This window comes from Chroicocephalus ridibundus, chromosome 4 (genome assembly GCF_963924245.1).
Source record: "Chroicocephalus ridibundus chromosome 4, bChrRid1.1, whole genome shotgun sequence".
Lineage (NCBI taxonomy): Eukaryota > Metazoa > Chordata > Aves > Charadriiformes > Laridae > Chroicocephalus > Chroicocephalus ridibundus.
In genome coordinates, this window is record NC_086287.1 from 58653430 (window position 1) to 58672892 (window position 19463).

At 49.0% G+C, this 19463-nt stretch overlaps 1 protein-coding gene across 1 annotated transcript; it reads left to right on the plus strand.

The window, feature by feature from the left end:
* Positions 1-8813: 8813 nt before the first annotated feature.
* SLC25A47 (solute carrier family 25 member 47) lies at positions 8814-17659 on the plus strand. Its single transcript, XM_063333305.1, has 6 exons — positions 8814-9154; positions 14528-14571; positions 14863-14934; positions 15203-15385; positions 16380-16653; positions 17355-17659. Exons 1-6 carry the CDS (start codon positions 9127-9129, stop codon positions 17639-17641), a joined length of 888 nt encoding a protein of 295 aa, XP_063189375.1. The 5' UTR covers positions 8814-9126; the 3' UTR covers positions 17642-17659.
* Positions 17660-19463: the final 1804 nt, after the last annotated feature.

Sequence of the window (19463 nt, forward strand, 5' to 3'; positions counted from 1 at the left end):
AGATCCTCAGGATGCAGCTGTCTTTGAAGACAGAGCAGCTAAGGCACCATTCAGAGGGGACTGCATGCCTTTATTATCCATTAACTTTTTGACCTTGGGTGGCTTTAGGGTATTCTCTGACGTTGTTATCCCACTGGCTTCAAAGGTACTGTATATCAAATGTTGAAACCTCCCAGCCTGATAAAACCCCTTGATAAGACTGGTGTTTCAATGCACGAGATGTAACTGATGCATTTGTACAAGAGTCAAGCGCTGTTGAAATCGAGCTGCATTGCTTGTAGATCCGGTGATGGGTAGGGCCTTTGTGATTTCCCAAAATGTCCTGGTGAGGATCCCAGGATGTGAGACCCCTTCTGTTCCAAGGGAAGTCATGGACCTGGCTGACCAACAACTGTCTAAGCCAATGTCTGAGGTGTTGAGCTTGAGAGAGGCGGAGACTGAGAGGTGCTGCAGGAAGGGAGTGGCTTAGTATGCTGTAAATTGCAAAATGTCCTGAAAAGTTTGGTATAGCTCCAACTTTCCATGCTTTATCCTGGTAAAGTGGAAACATTTTGATTACTGGGTGCACACACCTTCTGGAAATCTTGTCCCTTGTCATTTTAAGCAGAAGTGGCCAAGTTCTGACATGCACCTTCTGTTCTTTGTCTCAGCCTCTGCCCCATGTGTATTGTGTATGCAGAGGAGCCTTTTAGTTGGGTTATTGGTTTTAAATATACTGGCTGGTTGGAGAAGGCAAGAGGAAGAAGCATAACCTGCACTTAAAAGAGTCAACAACATTTTTGATCACACTCTGAGGAAGAATCCATCCCTGTTTGCAGTCAGTTGTCTTGTGCTTTGTTTGAAATACAAATCCAGAGCAAACCCCGCTGTGTGCTTCCCTGGGAGCAGATGAGAAACGAGCAGAGTGAAAAATGGGGAAAAGCTGCCTACAGGCATTAGTCCAAAGTCCCTTCCTTGGCATCACCTTTAATTTCAAAGCTCATATATACTTTGAGTTCTGTTAACTGAACTGCTGAGTCTTTCCTCTTCTGTCCTGTTTGTTTTAAGCAGTCAGCAAGCAGGCTGGAGAGGGCGGACCTACACAAGCACACCCCCCCATGCTGGGTCTTTTCTTCTCTCTTCGTAAGTCCCATCTTTATTCTCTGGCCTGTGCTGGTTCTGTGATGGCTAAGACATGATAATTATTTTTTAATGTATGTTTGGGGAAGGAGCTGTATCCAATGTACCTGAAATATTATGAGGACTATGCCCTCTTACGTTTGCTGCAGGTGGAGCGTGTTTCTTTGCTGCTGGCCTCCCTTGGAGAAGACCAGAAGACTTTGTGTGCACATACAGTCAGGTATATGGAGAGCAGGTCTCCAGCAGAAGCCAATTGCTAAGCTGTTTGGCAGCAGAGTTTTGAGATGCCAGGGACCACGAAGAGCCATGCTGAGATAAGAGGGTGGGCACTGAGTCCAGTTGCCTGAATTAGTAACTATCTATTAGCCAAGCAGCTTTACCCATCTCTCCCTCTGCATATTACTCAGTCACTCCACAAATACACTCGTGGCTGTTGACAGTGAGCAAAACCTGTTGTGAAATCATTCAGAAAAGGAAGATAAAAACTCAGCAGTTGGCATCTTTATAGCATTTTGTAGTCTGGATTTACAGACAATATAACCTAAACCTCAGGCTGTTTCTGTGAAGTAAAAACGTGCAGTTATGCCCATTTCATAGATAAGGAAACTGGTAAAACTGATTTGTCCTAGGGGAACAGGAGGCAGACCTAGGAGAACTTCCTCTGCCAGCCTCCTGTCTTTGTTTTTAAGCCACCCAGTACTTATAGGAACATTTCTGTGAGGCAAATGATTTTTCACTGCCAACAGCTATACAAATATACTTTCAACACCGTGTACTTGAAATCCTCTGGCACAGCTTGTGTCCGCATGCAAAGTCAACAACTGGGAGGCCAGGTCTCCAGCCGAATCTAAATGTTAAGTTATTCAGCAGTGTATACACACAGTGTGGCGCACCAGTCAGTAATGAATGAGAAGAGACAGACAAAAAAATTGGGAACATGTTGTGAGGCAATGCCAGTAAGGTTTATGTGCAGACATATTTTTAATATCTTGGCCTGTCTTCAAGGCAGCTTCCTGCTGGGTCATGTGTGAGCTTCCAGCTCTCACGTGGAATATGTTTGTTGTTGAATTAGGCATACAGAAAAGCCACCCATTTCTCAGAAACTGAAAGAACAGGTTTAGCAGAATGACTAATGTGCCTTTGCAGAAACTTCCCGAGTACTCTGGCGAGATGGGTGCTCATACAGCTCCTGAACTGACGCCAGGGAAAAGGCAAGAGTGATAAGCGAGGCTGTGAACTTCATATGATATTCAGAGACCAGTACCGTTAGTACTGGTGTCTGAGTATTCTTTGCTGATGCTGGAGGTGCTGCTGAAAAAGCTACGGAAACTTCTGGCTTAGACCTCAAATTTTTCTCCAGCTTGAGCCCATGGAAAAGATCAGGTTGATACTGGAGGCACAGAATTGAACGTTTGCTGATGAAATAGCTCTCTATTTCTGCTAGGACTGTGTACACTGCTTACAAAGATTTACAGCAGAGATCCCTGAACCAGTGTTGATGAAGCTAGCGTGGATATAAGCGGCTCTTTGGCCCCAACAATACGGGGATCTTCACTGGAATTAAACTTGCTTTGTAGCAGAATTTTTAAGGGAGATGCTTTGGTTTTTGCTTGAATGCGTTAATTCATTCAGTGTACTTTCACTTGTTTTCCACTCCTGCAAGATGAAACATTTTAAATTCTTGTGCATATATCCCCTCTTAACATAAGCTCATAATAATGCTGGCATTTTGAAAAAGTTTTCTTTTCTGAACTCACTGGTGCCAGGTTTGCCAGTTAAGTATCTTTATAACAATCTTTCCCATGTGATTTTAGCAGCTCATATCAAAGCCCTCAATAACAATGCTTTACAGTTCTAGAGCTGAGTTTCCTTCCAAATTTCCAAGTAGCTCTGAGGTTCTTAAATCACATCAAATCAGACAGTTCCAAAGGGAAGGAAGACTCTTGGCGAGTCAAAATGATGTACCATCATCTCATGCATTTTTCACTGGTGTACAGCACAGATCTGAGGGAGACACGGTTTGAGAATACTGGAGAAAGAGACACAGAGCCGTAGACTCTGGAGCGAGCGCTGATACTGCAACAGCATCCTCAGTGGATCTGGGGCTGTTCCTACCACGGCAGCTGTGTTTTACTGCCTAGCGCCTGAACTACCCCTGCTGAAAAGGTTGAGGGTTGTGCACTAACATCATCATGACAAATAAAAAGCACATTATTGCTTGGTGGGGAAGAGGAGGCCGGGAAGCTGAGTGCCTCCCTCTGCTGCTCTCCCTCTCCAAGCCTGCTGCCAGGTCACTGGCTACATCTTCCGCTCATTAAAGTGCAGAAAACCTGTGAGAGGTTGGGAAGAGGCTCAAAGTGCAATCAGAAAGTCAATACCAATCCTGACGTCCCCTCCCTCTATCACAGACAGGAGTCCTTCCAAAGCACTAGCAATGTCGGTCAGCATAAATTCCTTTACGGGAGTTGACTGAGGTGGTGCACTGTCACATTTGCCCTTTTGTATTGTAGAGATCAGGGTTTGGGGGGAAGAGTTATATAGCACCTAAAAAGAGCCATGAGAGAAATGCCATTTTTAGTATCTATCTATCTATCTGTCTGTCTGTCTGTCTGTCTATCTATCTATCCAACCATCCATCCATCCATCCATCTATCTATCTATCTCTCTATTCATCCATCCATCCATCTATCTATCTATGTATCTATCTTTCTATCCATCCATCCATCCATCCATCTATCTATGTAGCTATCTATGTATCTATCTGTCTATGTATGTATCTATCTTTCCAAATGGGTGTTTGCATAGGATGGGTGCTAATGTTGTTATGTCCACCTTTTCCCAGGATTTACTCCTGAACAGGGATTTATGGCACTCTGACAAGTGCGGTGACTTCACGGCAGCGGACATACAGCACACCCGTTGTGCTGATGAGAAGATTAGGTGTAGGGAGATTGTGACTTGCCCAAAGCCAGAAAATCTGTGCTGCTTCTTAAATTACTGCAATCATCTTCAGTCCTCTTGGAAATGTATTATTTTCCTTTCCCTTGGAAATGCTTGTGGAAACATTACAACCTTATATCAGCTTTCCAGAGGTGAAATCACTGATCACTTATACCTGGCTAAAAGCTGTTATATACCTGGACACCGTTGCCAATGCTCAAAGTGGTTTCATTACCGGTTTTGTTTGTTTTGCTGTGAAATTCCTGCTGCGAATGTTTGAGTCCTTGGAATTATTGGGTTTTGTGTCTTTTTTTTTTTTTTTTCATTAGTACCTGAGATAAAGGACAATGAGACACTTTGATTCAAAAATCCATAACACAGCTGGAGCCAGAAGGTTCCACCCCCCTTCCCACCCCCTGCCGCCCAAGCCAAGGGCCAGGCTCTGCCAGCCCAGGGTTGCTGGTGTCACTCTTTCCCATTCCGCAATGTGCAAACAGCCCGGTGACGAAGCGGGGTAACGCTGTTTGAACAGTCTCTGCAGTCAAGGATTTTTCTAAAATAAACTGGATGGGAAATAACGGACACGCGTGTGAGTGGGCTATCACGCAGTGCGAGGGGGATAGAAAACAGGCTGAGCGAGTTGGGGTTGTTCAGCCTGGAGAAGAGAAGGCTCCGGGGAGACCTTATAGCCCCTTCCAGTACCTGAAGGGGGCCTACAGGAAAGCTGGGGAGGGGCTGCTTGCAAGGGCCTGTAGCGATCGGACGAGGGGCAATGGTTTTAAACTAGAGCAGGGTAGGTTTAGATCAGACATTAGGAAAACATTCTTTACAATGAGGGTGGTGAGACTCTAGAACAGGTTGCCCAGAGAGGTGGTGGAAGCCCCATCCCTGGAGACATTCAAGGCCAGGCTGGATGAGGCTCTGAGCAACCTACTCTAGTTGAGGATGTCCCTGCTTACTGCAGGGGGGTTGGTCTGGATGACCTTTAAAGGTCCCTTCCAACCCAATGCATTCTATGATTCTATGAAAACACAGTGTGTTGTGGCAGGAGACGAGGCAGGAACATTTTCTCATCAAACCTGGCTCGATGAGCTCAAAGGTGGTTGCAGAGGAGAAAGAGGACGGGCTTTGCAGGGTGGATGGAGCTGGGAATGTCCTGGGAGTCATCTATGGAAGGAGTGAGGTAAAGGTATGTCCTTGCTTTTTTGTCTCACCTAAAAGATGTTACTTAACATTGAACACCAACCTAAAGTCTCCCTCTCCACCTTTCCTTTTGCTCCATATGCTTGTACCAGTCCTCTAACCCCGCTGCCACCTTAGCTGTGGAGCAGTTCTCTCTGCCTGGGTGGGCAGAAACAGCTGCCTCCTCCTCTGAAGCAAATGGAGTGTTTCATCCGTCATGCACTGTGCAAAATTAAGGCCTTCCTTGCTTTTCTGTCACGTAGTTTCATAATTTCCTGCAGATTGCTCCATATCGTCAGATTTGCCTTTTCATCTGACAGCACTTTCCACGCTCTGCTTTCTCAACATCCCCTGTGAAATTCACACCTTTTGAACAAACCGGTCTTAAACAGTTTGCTACTGTAGGAAAGGACTTGTGAGTTACTTCTAGGGGAGTCCTATTCCTTGTGGAGGCTCAAAGCATGCGTTTCATGTGTCATTTCCTAAGGGCATGCTTTGAGATGACCACCTGGGTTGAGACCAGGCACTTTCCCTCATTCCTGCATAGACGTGGACCATGGCGTTTCTTTGCAAGCTGGACTAGCAGTGATCTCTCTCAGTCCTCGGACAAAGGGTGACAGGAACGACTCGTATTTGATCTTGAAGTTCTTCCCGATAATTCGAGATTCTTTGGGCTGGATTTCTTGGGGTGTCTCTGTTGACCTGAAGCACTGGAAGGCTCGATGCTGGTAAGCGTTTCTAAAGTGGCAGGTGTCTGAGAGCTGGGGTATCTCTGAAACCTGAGGAAGAGGGAATGAAGGAGGAAGCTCCTCCAGCAAGGCGTGAAGGACAGTGAGACCTCAAGGACTCTACGTCTCTAGGATGACTCCTGGTAAGGGCGGCTGAATCCCTGCCTTCAGGATCACTCTCTTTAGCAGGGAGTTGGTCTGTACTGCTCGGGGCATGCCAGCAGGTAACAGCAAATGCAGTAAAACAGGTTTTATTTCTCAGATAGGGCTTCATTCATAATTCATGCTGAATTATACCTTCCTCCATGATGGTGCGTGAACATTTCAACTCTCACGTGGGGCTCCTCTTCCAGAAGGCTCTGCCCTTGCCACCTTCGGATGGTGGCCATGCTGAGCGGGTCACACACAGGTGACGAGCATGGCACTGGGTGCTATTTGCCTCTAAGTCCTGGCCAGACACCGGGAGCAAAGTAATGGACACTACAGTAGTGGTGGCTGCGTTTGCTGGGGGCTCGTGTTACCTCGCTAAGCCCCCATCGAGGCAGATGTCCCCAGAGTAGCTGTGTGCGTGCATCCCTCCGGAGCTGGCTGCCCACAGTGACAACTTTGTGCGACAAAATGAAATGTCTCAAGCCCCAAAATATTCTTCTTTCAGATGGCTGCCTTCCAAACGGCCTCTGTTGGCAGAGCAATTCCAGTCAAGTGGAAAACGTGACTTATCCCGGTATACCTCATAGAAGTGACCCAAACCATTATCAGATTATCAAAATGCTTGGATCTGTAGTCAGCTTTGTGCCATATAAAGTAAATCAATATTTTGATAGAAGCGTTGATGTGAATGAAGGTTAAAATAATTTAAAAAAGGGTTTAATTTTCTGTTGCAAAGGGAAAGTTTTGGGCTTGTTAATTTTTTTTTTTTTTTTTTACAACCTCAGAAGGTTTCATGAGGAAGATTCCCTTTGAGCTGTTCAGCTCAGCTAAAGAAGGTAGAAATTTTGCGTGGTCCGGTGACATTTCAAGGGAAACACTTATTAGCCCTGACACTTTAGTCTTTGGGTGTAACATGCCAGCCAGTCTCTATTTTCTTGCTGATATTGCACCACTCACTGCAATAAGTGGAAAAATTACAGCCCCATGACACCCACGGCCACCCGATGGGAGGGAATGCACAGCAACACTTTCATATTGGGAATATAATGAGTTTCTTGGCTTTGTCTGCAAGTAGCTCCCAGCAAAGCGATATTACACAGTGGTGTCTAAACGGTGGTCCCGAAGGCGGCGGTGATGGCTGCAGCGTGGGTCGGCAGGTTGCCCCATCTCTGCGGTGACCAGGAGCTGCCCCTCCGCAGGGGGCCATGTCCTTGTCCCCATGTGCCGCTGACTCGGCAGGTCCCACACCTCGTCCCGCGGCTGGAGGGGGCCCGCAAGGACAGCAGCCGGGAATGGCTGGAGGGAGAAGTGGAAGCGGCACCTTTCCCCGCACTTGGCACATACAGACTGTTGATGAACTGTTAATAACTCCTGTGTGGTCACCAGGTGTAACAAGGAAGGGCTACTGAATAACCCAGTGTGTTTTAGTGGCTACATTGCTACCTCCCTAGATAATATTTTACTTCTGGTTTTTAAGTTTTTGCTGTCCTTGCATCATGTTACACTGGAATAAACTGTTCTCTCCAGCACAGAAAGTGTTCAGGGAAGGACATGTAAGAAATTATGGGAAGCAAGTTGCTAAAAATCCTTTCATTTTCAGTTCCAAGAAACTCTGAGCCCTCACACTGAGCTGTGCTATATGTCGCTGACACATCAGCCCATCCAAAATATGCTCTTCAGTGAGAAATAGGTTCTTCTGGAATGTGGAATAGGAATTGTGGAATAGGAATAGGCAATGGGCAGGAGACCACTGGGGATTAAAGTCCTCAGCTCCTCTGTGAAGCCAACCCAGGGGGGCAGCAGCCGTGAAATTGTCTTTTCCCTCTGCTGCCAATGTGCCTTGGCTCTGACCCGGGGAAACCTCTTCAAGAGGAGTACGATTCAGGTCATGACTTGGCAAGCCCTTCACTGCATCAGGACTTCGGTTTCCAGGTTCATTCCGGGCAAAACTTAACCTCTCCCGTGTAGATGTGGCAGCCCACCGGTACGGGGCTGTGGTACAAAAATAGGCAATATGGCATTTTCTTGAGCTCTTGGTTCTCCTTGACCAGCAGGTCTCTCTGTCCTTTTCTCTTTCCCCTGCTGAGATTACCACCCTGTGCTGGGTGTCAATTAGGAAGAAAAAATTAGGTGCCGGACCAGACTCCCAGCAAAATCCATCTTCCGTCTCCCCGTGGGGCAAAACACTGGAGTATGGGCAGCAGCAATCGTGAATCCTGCTCTGCCACTGAACTCAGCAAGGCGCTGCTATTGGAAAGAGGGCTGGGAGGTTGAGCAAGAAGAGAAGCAGCAGAGCTCCTCCAGGGGCTGGGAAAACTACCCTGCGGTCTGAAAGGGAAGCAAAGGCTTTGTATGTGGTTGGGTTTATTTCTGGGCTTCACCCTGTGTATACACAATGAGCAGGTAATAATCCCTGGGGATCTGGGTAGAGGTTAGTGGGTTAGGAAAGCTGAGGAAAAATCCTTGGGAAGGGCACGAGGAGTTTTCCTTGGTGGGAAGGGGGTCTGCTCCATCGGAAGAAGGAAGGGTGCATTGGGATGGGGGAAGGATATGTTTCATACACAGCCGCCCGTGCCGCTTCTTCCATTGCACGCTCCAACAAGTGTGCGAGGCTGTCTTCTGGGGTTAATGAGGACAACGGGGAATGGCCCCTTCACAGCCAGCGTCCCCCTACACGGCACCACCCCTTGTGATTTTTCAAGCAGAAAGGCACGGGGGAACAGCGGCTCTGGCGCAGCGTTGCAGGGCTTCACGGGATTACTTATTCACTGTGTTCCTGGAACAGCTCCAGGATTCCCGTCCCTGCCTCCACTGTGCGAATTCATCCCGTATCCACAAGGCTCACAATCCCCAGAGGCAAGAGAAGACAGTAGGAAGGTGATTCATATTGCAAATCATACCTCCTACGAAGGACCTGCGGGGCTCTGGAAAGACCGAACCGGTATCCTCCCGTCTTCTACCTCCTTAACGCTTAATCAGGGTAATTAAGGCAGCAGTCTCAGCCTGGATGGATTTCATTGCCGGGGCCATTGGAGGTAAATACATAAAGTAGTGCTTGTTGATGAAAGCAGATCGCTTCTGGTTCCTTCTTGTTCAGCTAACGGGCAGGTCTCGGTGGTAAAGCTGAGAGTCTTGATGGGGGCTGCTTGTTAAAAGTGCGTTCTTCTTTATTAAGTGGAAAATGTCACTGGAGACGGCTCACGGAGCTAGCGGAGAGGCAGCGCTGCAGTTTGGTCAGCTGAGGTCATTGCCCAGCAACCTCCTCCGCTCTAATCGCAGCGGGACAGGGCAAAGCTCTGATAGGAAGAGACAAAGTGGGATACCATCGCCTGCAGATACAAAGGGACGAGTGATGCCCGGGCAGCAAAACCTCATGTGTCTGGTGCCTGGGGGTCCTGGCAGGGCATCGGGGTGGCGGCTCTGGGGGGCTGAGGACGGGATTTGTGGGATGAGAGGGGTGGAGGCATGGCTTTTCGCAGTGAAGAAGGTCTTTGCATCAGCTTAGGTTAAGATGCATTTGCAGTTGCGCTGGTAATTTCAGTGCAGGCATGCTACGTAGCAGGCTTTAATCTGGGAGAAAGTAGGTTAGCTGTATATAAAAAAAGAGAAAAGGAGAAAAGCGTGATTTCATTCTAGACATTTTTAGAGCGATTGCTGCTTGAACCCAACTTTGTTTTAAACAACAAAACGTAGCCACTGGTCCCATCTCTTTTCTGAAATCTCATCAGATTTAGTGGAGTATCAAACACCAAGACAAGAGCCTTGAGGTCGCTGCTGCCTGAAGGGCCAGGTAAACCTGCCAGATGGCCGAGAAGCCCAGCCCAAGCCTGCATGCCAGATCTCGCTTTGAGATCTGCTGAAATTTGGCAGTTTTTCCCTCGGCAGGAGCAGCCTGTGATCCTGGTGCAGACGTGCATTTCCTGGGAAGGACCACGATGAGTTTTACCCTGCAGCCCCTTATTGCTCATCACCCAAAATGGGCAAGTGGGGCAAGGTGTGGCATCTCAGCAGCATCCATCCCTGGAGGTGCCTGTTGCTCGGGGTGTTGGCCTTCCCAGATGTGCTGGGGGATGCTGCTCAGGAAGGACCTTTCATGGGAGAGAGGGTTATAACCAACCCCTCCACACCAGCTTGTCTTTCTCCTCCTCTTTCCTTGTACTCAGTGGACATAGTAGCCCTGTGCTGAAGCTGGCAATGGGGTGTCCCTCCTGGATGGGTTCACCAAACCTCCTCTGAGACATCCCATTAACGACTGGGCTCAGCTCAGCGTGGCGGTGACGGTTGCATTCGCTGCTTGGACTCCTTTCCTTTTGTTGACACAGTTGTAGCTGAGCCACTTAAGGATAAACTTCTTTTACAAGGGGATGTGGATAGTTGAAAGCACGGTTTCAGAGTCGCCGTTCACCTCAGCAGCCTGTCCCCGCTCCTGCGCGAGGCCACGTTTTGTGAGAAGTCTCCCTGTCCGGGCACCAGCATCATGTGCAAGCATCTCCCATGGGTGCCCTGGAAATGGGCTCAGCCTGGGAGGATGCAGGCCGGGGAGCTCCAGCTGGATTCAGAAATGTCTTTGCTTGTTTTAACGCACTTCACTGACCCCAGGGTGACAGAGAGGAAGATTTTCCATTCTGTCATTTGTGTCCAGCTTGGGCTTTTTCTAAGAGGGGTGAAGCACTTTTCACTGGCAGAAGGGTGTTTTCCAGCGTGCTGTTCCCTCCTGGCAGCTTGCACATAGACACGTGCAAGGTACCTGGGCAGAGCTTCAGGGCCGTGGTCCCTACCCTGACATGGGACAGCTTCCAGGGGTGTGACAGCTTTCCTGTGAGAACTGGGATGGTTTTGGTGCTGAGCTTTTTTCAAGGCTTGTGTTTGTTAGAGCTGAAACAGTTTGCACATTCCCAAGGAGGCTACAGACCCAGATGAAGTTCATAAAACAACTCAAAAGGCAACACAGATAACAACAGAGTTTCTGCTTAGCAAATTACATTCTTGTGACCTTGATCTGTTTTCAGAGTGTTTTGGAGAAAGCATGGCTTAAGCACCTCTGAAAAACAGCAGAGATGCTGCCCTTTTGAATCCCATGTAATGATCCAGCCTGGCTCAGGCACCTGTACAAATGTTGCACATCTCCTCTGAGCTATTCCTTCCGTGGCCATGGGACAAGCTCAGAATCTTCAGCCCAGGAAACAGCGACATGCTGTGACTCTGGACGGAAAGAACGGGAGAGAAACATGCTTAATGACTGTGGAAGCTTTCAATAACCACCAAATGGGGCTGGATGTCCTTGAAAGCAGCTCACCTGTAAGGATGTCCTTCCTGGCCAATAAAGCTGAGCAGGAGGTTGGACTAGAGACCTCCCGAGGTTCCTTCCAACTTGAATTTTCCTATGATCCCATGTGTGTTTTCTAGCCCTGCTACAGCAGCAGCCTGGGCCATGGCAGGGGATGGGTATTGACGATTGATGACTGGGTGATGACTTGGCTCATGCCAGGCGTAAAGATTTGGGAAGAGGAAGCTGAGGTTCACCGAGCGGCGGTAGAGCAGCAGGGTCTGCAGCATGCCCAGGCTTCTCCACACCTTACTGCAAGGTCACACACCAGTCACATGCAGTCCAAGGTCAGATAAAATAGTCCACTTACGGAGGGAACACGCCGTCTCCTTGTCCTTATGGCTAAAGCAGCTCCTGCTGGCCACTGCCAGGGTCACGTTACTGGACGGATGTCCGCGTATTTTGGATATGGTGCACTTCTTATGTTCCCAGCACTTCACAAAGTAAAGGTCTTTGGAAGTTGCTCTCTACCCATCCAGTGCATGGACTGTGATCCCTGCTTCTCCCTGGGTCTCTCAGCCAGGGGTTTGCCAACGCCTGGGAGCTGTTGCAGCCTGGTGGGCTCCGTACGGCTGCCGCTTGCTCTGTGCTCATTCCCTTTGAGGTGGCCGCCCTGCCAGCATCCCTCCTTATTTGAATTGCCTGGTCGAAGCGGCCTGACTCGTGAAGAGGCAGCGGGTAATCCAGCTTTGTCCCTGCACTGTGTGTGTGCAGGGGATGCCGCAACCTCTGCACAATACCTGAGAACATCTCAGATAAAGCTGGCATGAAAAATTACTAACTACAACCCAAGGGAGATCATTCACCTGGTTTTGCCATTCATTTTCATCCCAGCTGGTGCAGTGTTACTCAGTGGGAGTCCCACAGGATCCCTCTCCCATATGCACGCTATACATTGCTGGCCTTGCTCGAGTCTGCTGTGCACACAGGGCATGTGTGGGTCATGCTATCTTTGTCCCAGGCTATTTATATTGCGTGACATTGTGCAGAGCACTTCTTCCTCAGCCTTTGATGGGCTTGGCTGAGCTCCTCAGCTCTGACAACCTAACTGCCTTGAATGCTTTGGCTCTTAAAGAGCACAGTTCATGTCAGGCTGCGGTTGTCTGGAGGTCTGGGGTGGGGGCAGTGAAAAATTTACACTTATGGTCTCCTCACAAGTGGAGACATTTGGCCCTTGCTGGACCCAAGGCGAGAAGGAGCCCTTAGGACTGAGAAGCAATGGGAAATAGGCTGTTTTGGGGCAAACCTGCTTTATTTTGTCTATGTTGCTGCTGTCTCTGCATCTTAATGAGTGAACAGGGTGATTTCTCTGGAAGGAAGGACGCTTCCTGCCAAACACTGATGAAAACCAGCATGTACCTGATGTGCGTGGGACAAGGCTCCTACCTTCCTGAGCTGGTGGAGCAAGCCAGGGCTTAGCTGTGCAAGGCACACGGTGCCCCTGAATCACCAGCGCCCGGTCAGCCCGCATCCGCCGCCTCGGAGGTTCAGGAAGTCTGAAACTGATGTGATGCCAAATCCTTCCATCTGGGACAAGTTCTTGGGCCAGGGGACCCCACCTCCGAGGTCAGCACTGCCACGCTGACATTGACTTATGTGCTACTCTTCCCTGGCTGGCGAAGTCAGTGTTTGCAGTCACCTCTGGCCGGTGGCTGGGAATCTGGGACAGTACAGGTGGCCCCGGGTGACTTCTTGCGTTGTCACTCTGCTGGGACCAGAGCGTTGCTCCTTTGAGCTGTATTACTCTGCCTGTGACTTCCCCCATCACTGTCTCTCTTCCAGCCTGACCTCATTTTGGTTTTGAAATACAGAAGGTGGCTTCTTGGCCCCGTTTTCCATCTTCGTTGCTGTCACCACTGTCTGGTGGCAGATTTGATAGAGATTTTTTTCAGAGCAAACCTCATTTTTCTGCAACCAGGACGCTGTTGGTTGTTTTCTTCTGAGTAATGCACCTCGGGGTTGTTTCCTGGTGACTCACACCAGCACCTGCTGCTTTTTTCTATAATGTAGTAGAACTTTCCAGAGCCCCCAAGCAGCCACGTAACCACAGGTGAACATGCCTAGCGAAATGCCCAGTGTCACTAAAACATTTTTAAGTATCTTCTTTTTTTTATTTAAAGAAGGATTCAATGCGAGGCTGTTTCCAACTCGTGAGCCACCAGCCATGCACTGTTATCTATGACTGCCTGGCTCCTGAAGGGCTCATCCAGGTCTTGTATGTACTTGGTCTCCGTCTAAATAACTCACATGGATACGGCTCCCTTGTGCCCCCAGCCTCATTTCCTCTCAGACGACTTGACAGTTGATGTACTGGGAGGAAGTTAGCTGGTCAGCCCCATTATCATCTGTTGTATGTGCCGACAGATGCATTCAGATCAGCGCTGAGAAGTGCAGTGAGGTAAGGGCAGGGACGGTGGGCCGTCCGCCTCCTTTTCTCCGGTCCCTGGTGCGCAGGAGGCAGCAGCAGTACCACTCCTGCCTTCAGGAAGGAGGACAGATTGCTGAGAACCTGTAATGCTTGAGGACCACCCCTCTTTTACAGACGCCCTCGTCACTGCTGCTTTTATTCCTTACTATTTCCAAGTCCAGCACAGAGAAGAAAAATTGCTCCAGAGATCCTTCGTGTGAGTGGGGACGCTTTGCATCGTATGCGAGGGTGCTTTGTCATAGTCCAAAGCTGCTTTAGTGCTTAACCTGAGAGGGGGAACAGAAACAGTCCAGTATGGCGCAAGTCATCTGTCGTGGTTTTGAAGTCATCCCTTCACCCTGCCCACAGCAGCGCTTTCTGTGTTTCCCCCAGTCCCGGCTTGCACCGTGGTATTGCTCCTCCTGATAAGTTTCCCGTGACACTCAAATTCCTCCTCTGAGCCTGCCTCGGTCAGGCAGAGAAATCTGTGCATTTTGCTCTGTCACTCTTGGCTCAGATGTCACCTCTGGAGCTGGAGAGAGGGCTGGTGCCAAGCCTGGCAGGGCTCTGAAGCTGCGATTTTCTGCCGTTCTCCTCGTGCCTTCCTGCGACGGGGGGAAAGGGGTCTGACGTGAGGTGCCCTGTTAACCGTCTCCAATACGCTCTCTGTTTCAGGTGGGCTAAGCACAGCAGTGGGTTACCCGCTGGACACAGTGAAGGTACCTGTTGCAGCTTTATTCCTTGACTACAAACTGAAACCCAACACTCCCTTTTGCTTTTCCCCCTCCTTTTTAGAAAACTCGCCCCATGACAATGCTTTCACCTTTATCACGTTGACATATTTCACTTTATTTGGTTGTGTTGTTTTTCTTTTTTTTTTTTTTTAAAAAAAAGTAAATTGTTTAGCAATGCTATTTTACTATTTGGTTTGCTGCTATGGCATTTTATTTATTTATTTATTTATTTATTAATCTGATATCTGTGTTTCAAAGCTGTCCCTGTACTCCTAGGTGAGAATTCAGACCGAGAGGCATTACAACGGCATTTGGCACTGCATTCAGGAAACATACAGGACAGAAAAAGTAGGTACCTCCCATCAGAGCTGCTGACACCAGTTACAGATGACTTGCTTCAGGGAAGCAGAGCTGCCGCTGTCAGTCTGGGGAGGGCGGGCAGCGCTGACGTACAACCATTTGTTGGGAGAAGGGTCAGGATGAAATTTAGCTTTGCGGATGAGCTGTGAGATGGGAGGAACTTTGGGCTCAGCAGCATATGGCCAGTGTTTTCGGGCAGATGCCTTCCCAGGCCATTCCCTCTTAAAAGTGTTCTTTTCTCTCACTTCCAAACTAGGTTAGGGGATTTTACAAAGGCGTGTCTGCGTCAGTCCTCTCAGTATCGGTGATTTCTTCGGTTTCATTTGGCACGTACAGAAACTTCCTCTGTAGCATCTGCAAGCTGCGATACGGGGCTGCAGACGCGAAGCCGTCCAAGCTGGATGTTTCTCTTGCCGGTGGTGGTGCCGGGGCTGTGCGGGTAGGTAAACAGCCGAAAGAGAAAGCACAACAAGAGACCTTATTCGCAAACACAAGAGGCTGGAAATGCAGTGAACATTTTGTCTCTGGGGAGCCTGCAACAAGCCCAGTGGGTTTGTTTTCGCAGGATGGGGGGTGTCACGCTCTGCCCTCGCCATCCCCTCCCTGGTCGGCTCCGCGGGTTTGGTTTAGGGAGCCAAAACACTTAAGAACACGCTATTAAGAATGACCCAGACCTTGGCAATAAAATACAGAAAAAGGAAGAAAAACAACCTAGGCAGCAAACTTCCCAAGCGGCTCTCACGGTGTTTTTATGTGAGAAAGACTTAACTCAAACCAGTCAGGACTCAAAGCTCGATGGGTCATCACTGAGAAGTCATGCTGCCTGGCCATCGTGCGTGATCCCGGGGCCGGGAGGTGAGCAAGGCTGAATCCAGGGGCAGATTCCCAGAGGCAGATGGATTTCTGTCAGCGTCCGCCGGCGCTGCGAACATGGCAGAGCTCGCCCCGGCACCCCGATGACGTGCTGGGCAGAAACGCGTGCTCGGTCGCAGGCAATCCTCTTACAGAGCAGCCCAGATGGCCGGGTTTCTAGGTGTTTCCTAGCAAGCAGGGACTCTACTTAACACAGGTTAATTTTTTCAGAGCCTTTTATGGCCTTGGTTCCAAACACAGGCACACACAGGAGTCCTGATGTCTGCTACCCTATAGCTGTGGACATGCCCTTTCCGTGCCTACCTGGTTTAATAAGTTGTTTCAGGTATTTAATATCCTCTGTCGGTCTCTGCCTTGCCTTTCACTCTGCATGGTGCAACTCATGCGTGTCCTGCTGCTGCTGGGTGGGATTTAGCAGGGACAGAGGGGAAGAGGCTGGAACCTGCTGGCTTCAGGCAACATTATTGCCCGGAAAGGTGGGAGACGAGGAACTTGCAGGAGGGGGATCAAAAGACTGTTTAAGCGTGAAAGGGTTAAAACACCATCCCCTGATGTTACAGGTCTTGCTGATGGCCCCTAGCGAAGTGGCTAAAGTTCGCATGCAGACCCAGAGGAACCCGCACCCTTCCGTCGCATCGCCCCAGCCTGTTCCCCAGCCAAAGTACCGAGGGTCTCTGCACTGTCTGAAGGTGATCGCCAAGGAGGAAGGCTTTTGTGGTCTCTACAAGGGCTGCTCTGCACTGCTTTGCAGGGATTGCTCTTCTTCTGCAATATATTTCCTTACCTATTCCGCTCTGTGCGACTGGCTCACGCCAGCTGGGAAAAGTAAACCGGGTAGGTATCAGAAAGCATCTGGCATTATCTGCAAAGGGGCTAATTTAGTACCAGGCTAAGAGGGAAATTAGGCTCTCAGCAAATATCACCCAGTAGCTATAAAACCTCGCCCAGATCCGGCCCTCGTGTGGGGTTGCCGGGTGTTTGCTTCCAGCATCCTGTGAGCAAGGGCTTCGCCCGCATGTCCCTGTCCCTCAGGGAAGGGTCCCTTCCCTGCGGGAAGGGTGATTATGGTGCCTGGTATGAGATCCTCTTGATGCAAAAATAGGATGCGTAATGAGAAATGAAACATGGGCAAACCTCCCAGGAGCCATGGGGATGAGTCCAGAGCTTGAAAATAAAGTCCAGGTTGTGTTTTGGCTCCAAAAAACAGCTACCCACTTAGAGAAAAGATCAAACAGGTGACATTCGGCAAAGAGCATCTTCCCGAGAAGTATAAAAATAAGTAGACCCAGCTGCAGAGGGTGTGGGGGGGGTCTCAGGCTGCATCACATCCAGTTTGCGCAGTGTTAGAATAGACGCTGCCTCTGCCTGAGCCGGTACGATGGGTGCAAAAATGAGCACTTTGTGTGAGACCACCGAAAATCACAACTGCAAGAGCTGGACAAAATAACTGCGGAAAAACGTGAAAGTTCACCGAGTTAGTTAACAAATGATGGGTGCAAGGCTCCAGTTAACCTCTTCGCCTGTCACTCCGGCAGGTTTCCTCGTCGTGCTGCTTTCTGGTGGTTTCGCTGGAGTCCTGGCCTGGGGATTAGCTACTCCCATGGATGTCATCAAATCATGGATGCAAACCGAGGAATCGGACCAGCACAAGTACAAAGGCCTCGTGCACTGTGCTCGGGAAAGCGTGAGGAAGGAGGGGGCAAAAGTGCTTTTCAAAGGACTGGGGTTAAACTGCATTCGTGCCTTCCCTGTGAACATGGTGGTGTTTGTAACGTATGAAGCTGTACTGAGATTTACGGATCATTATGCAAACAAAAAATAGCTTGTGCTGCTCAGTTCAGAGGTGTATTTTGTTTTGTTTGTTTTTGGGTTTTTTTTTGTGTAACACAACATCCACAACAACTGCTGAGCGCTGTGTCCTTTAATGGACGGCTAGGAACCATGGACATTTCAGCACACAGCTGGATGAGTAACAGCTTTGTTTTATTCTTACAGGATTACAAACTCATCCATGAGCCTTGGACTCATGTACAACCTCCCTCACTTTTATCTCGTTAGTGCATTTAGACGGTAGCCGCTGCTTAGGCCCTCGAAACACTTGCAAGTATTTATGTTCTAAAAAGCTGCCAGTCTGGTCAGAGATTTTGGTAAAGGATTCATTTTGGTTTCTACTGGCACAGAAAATGATCATCACAACCAAGGTAAGCGCTGGGGGAAGTTTGTGTAAGATCTAACACCATCCAGCATGTGCTCTTTACACATAACGCCTGTATTGCAGTCACTTAGTAACTTTACACATTTCATAAAATCACAGAATGGTTTGGGTTGGAAGGGACCTTAAAGATCATCCAGTTCCAACCCCCTGCCCTGGGCAGGGACACCTCCCACCAGACCAGGCTGCTCAAAGCCCCATCCAGCCTGGCCTTGAACACTTCCAGGGATGGGGCAGCCACAACTTCCCTGGGCAGCCTGTGCCAGTGCCTCGCCACCCTCACAGTAAAGAATTTCTTCCTGGTATCTAATCTAAATCTCCCCTTTTTCAGTCTGAAACCGTTATCCCGTGTCCAATCGTGTCGTGTCCTATCGTTACACTCCCTGATAGAGAGTCCCTCCCCGTCTCTGCTGTAGGCCCCCTTTAGGTACTGGAAGGGGCTATAAGGTCTCCCCAGAACCTTCTCTTCTCCAGGCTGAACAACCCCAACTCTCTCAGCCTGTCCTCACAGCAGAGGTGCTCCAGCCCTCTCATCATCAGCCCTCTGATTTGTGCCTCAGGCTGCAATTTTTCCTTCCCAGCTGTAATTTTGCCCTGGTACTCTACAATTATATCCCTTTGGTAGCAGCTGAAATATGAGCGTCCTTGCCTTTTTCTGCCGTTATTTAATGAGTGGCAGAGACGCTCTGTTTACATAATCGCCCTAATGGCCTCATTGAAAGCGAAACCAGGCAGAGGTTCCCATAAACCATGTGATTTTTCTCCCTCTGCAGCCCTGAGCCCTCCAGCATCCCACGGCGCCGCGGCGCTCCGGAGGCAATCTGTTCTCGTCCTGGAAAGAGGGTCGGAAGAGATGAGAAACCGCTTTGCTTCTCAAAGGAAAGGCTGCCATAAAACCCGCACGCTGGCGGGGTTAGGCAAGTTAAAGGAGGATTGCGAAGTTGTAAAGTGTAATTAAGATTTAAAACCTTTACAAAGTGCACACTCTTCTCCCTTTAAACTACACTGTCAGGAGCAGCCAAATGTTTGGGGGTTTTGGTTTTTTTTTGTCAAAGGTAGATTTTGAAAGAATTTCTGACCTTCCTAGCAATTATATCTTTTTCACAAAGGTATAAAGTTTCATCAATGTGCCAGTTGAAAAAAAAAACACAACACCCGCTCTATTGCTTCAGAAGGAAAACCCCTAAAGCCACAAATACTTTAATTTGCTCATCCTGCCTCATGAGCAGCGTAAATGTTTTCTGTCTGCCTTTTAACCCCTGGATGATGCCATCTGGAACAGACTGGATCCAGCCCCTGTCAGATTCTGCTGAAAGTGCATTTTTTGGAGGGAAAGAGGCAGACTATGTTTTTAAAGCAGTTCTCATATTGAGGGTTGATGCCCTTCTGGTCCACAGCCACTTTTACCAGCTGATAGCACAGCCTTGACTAC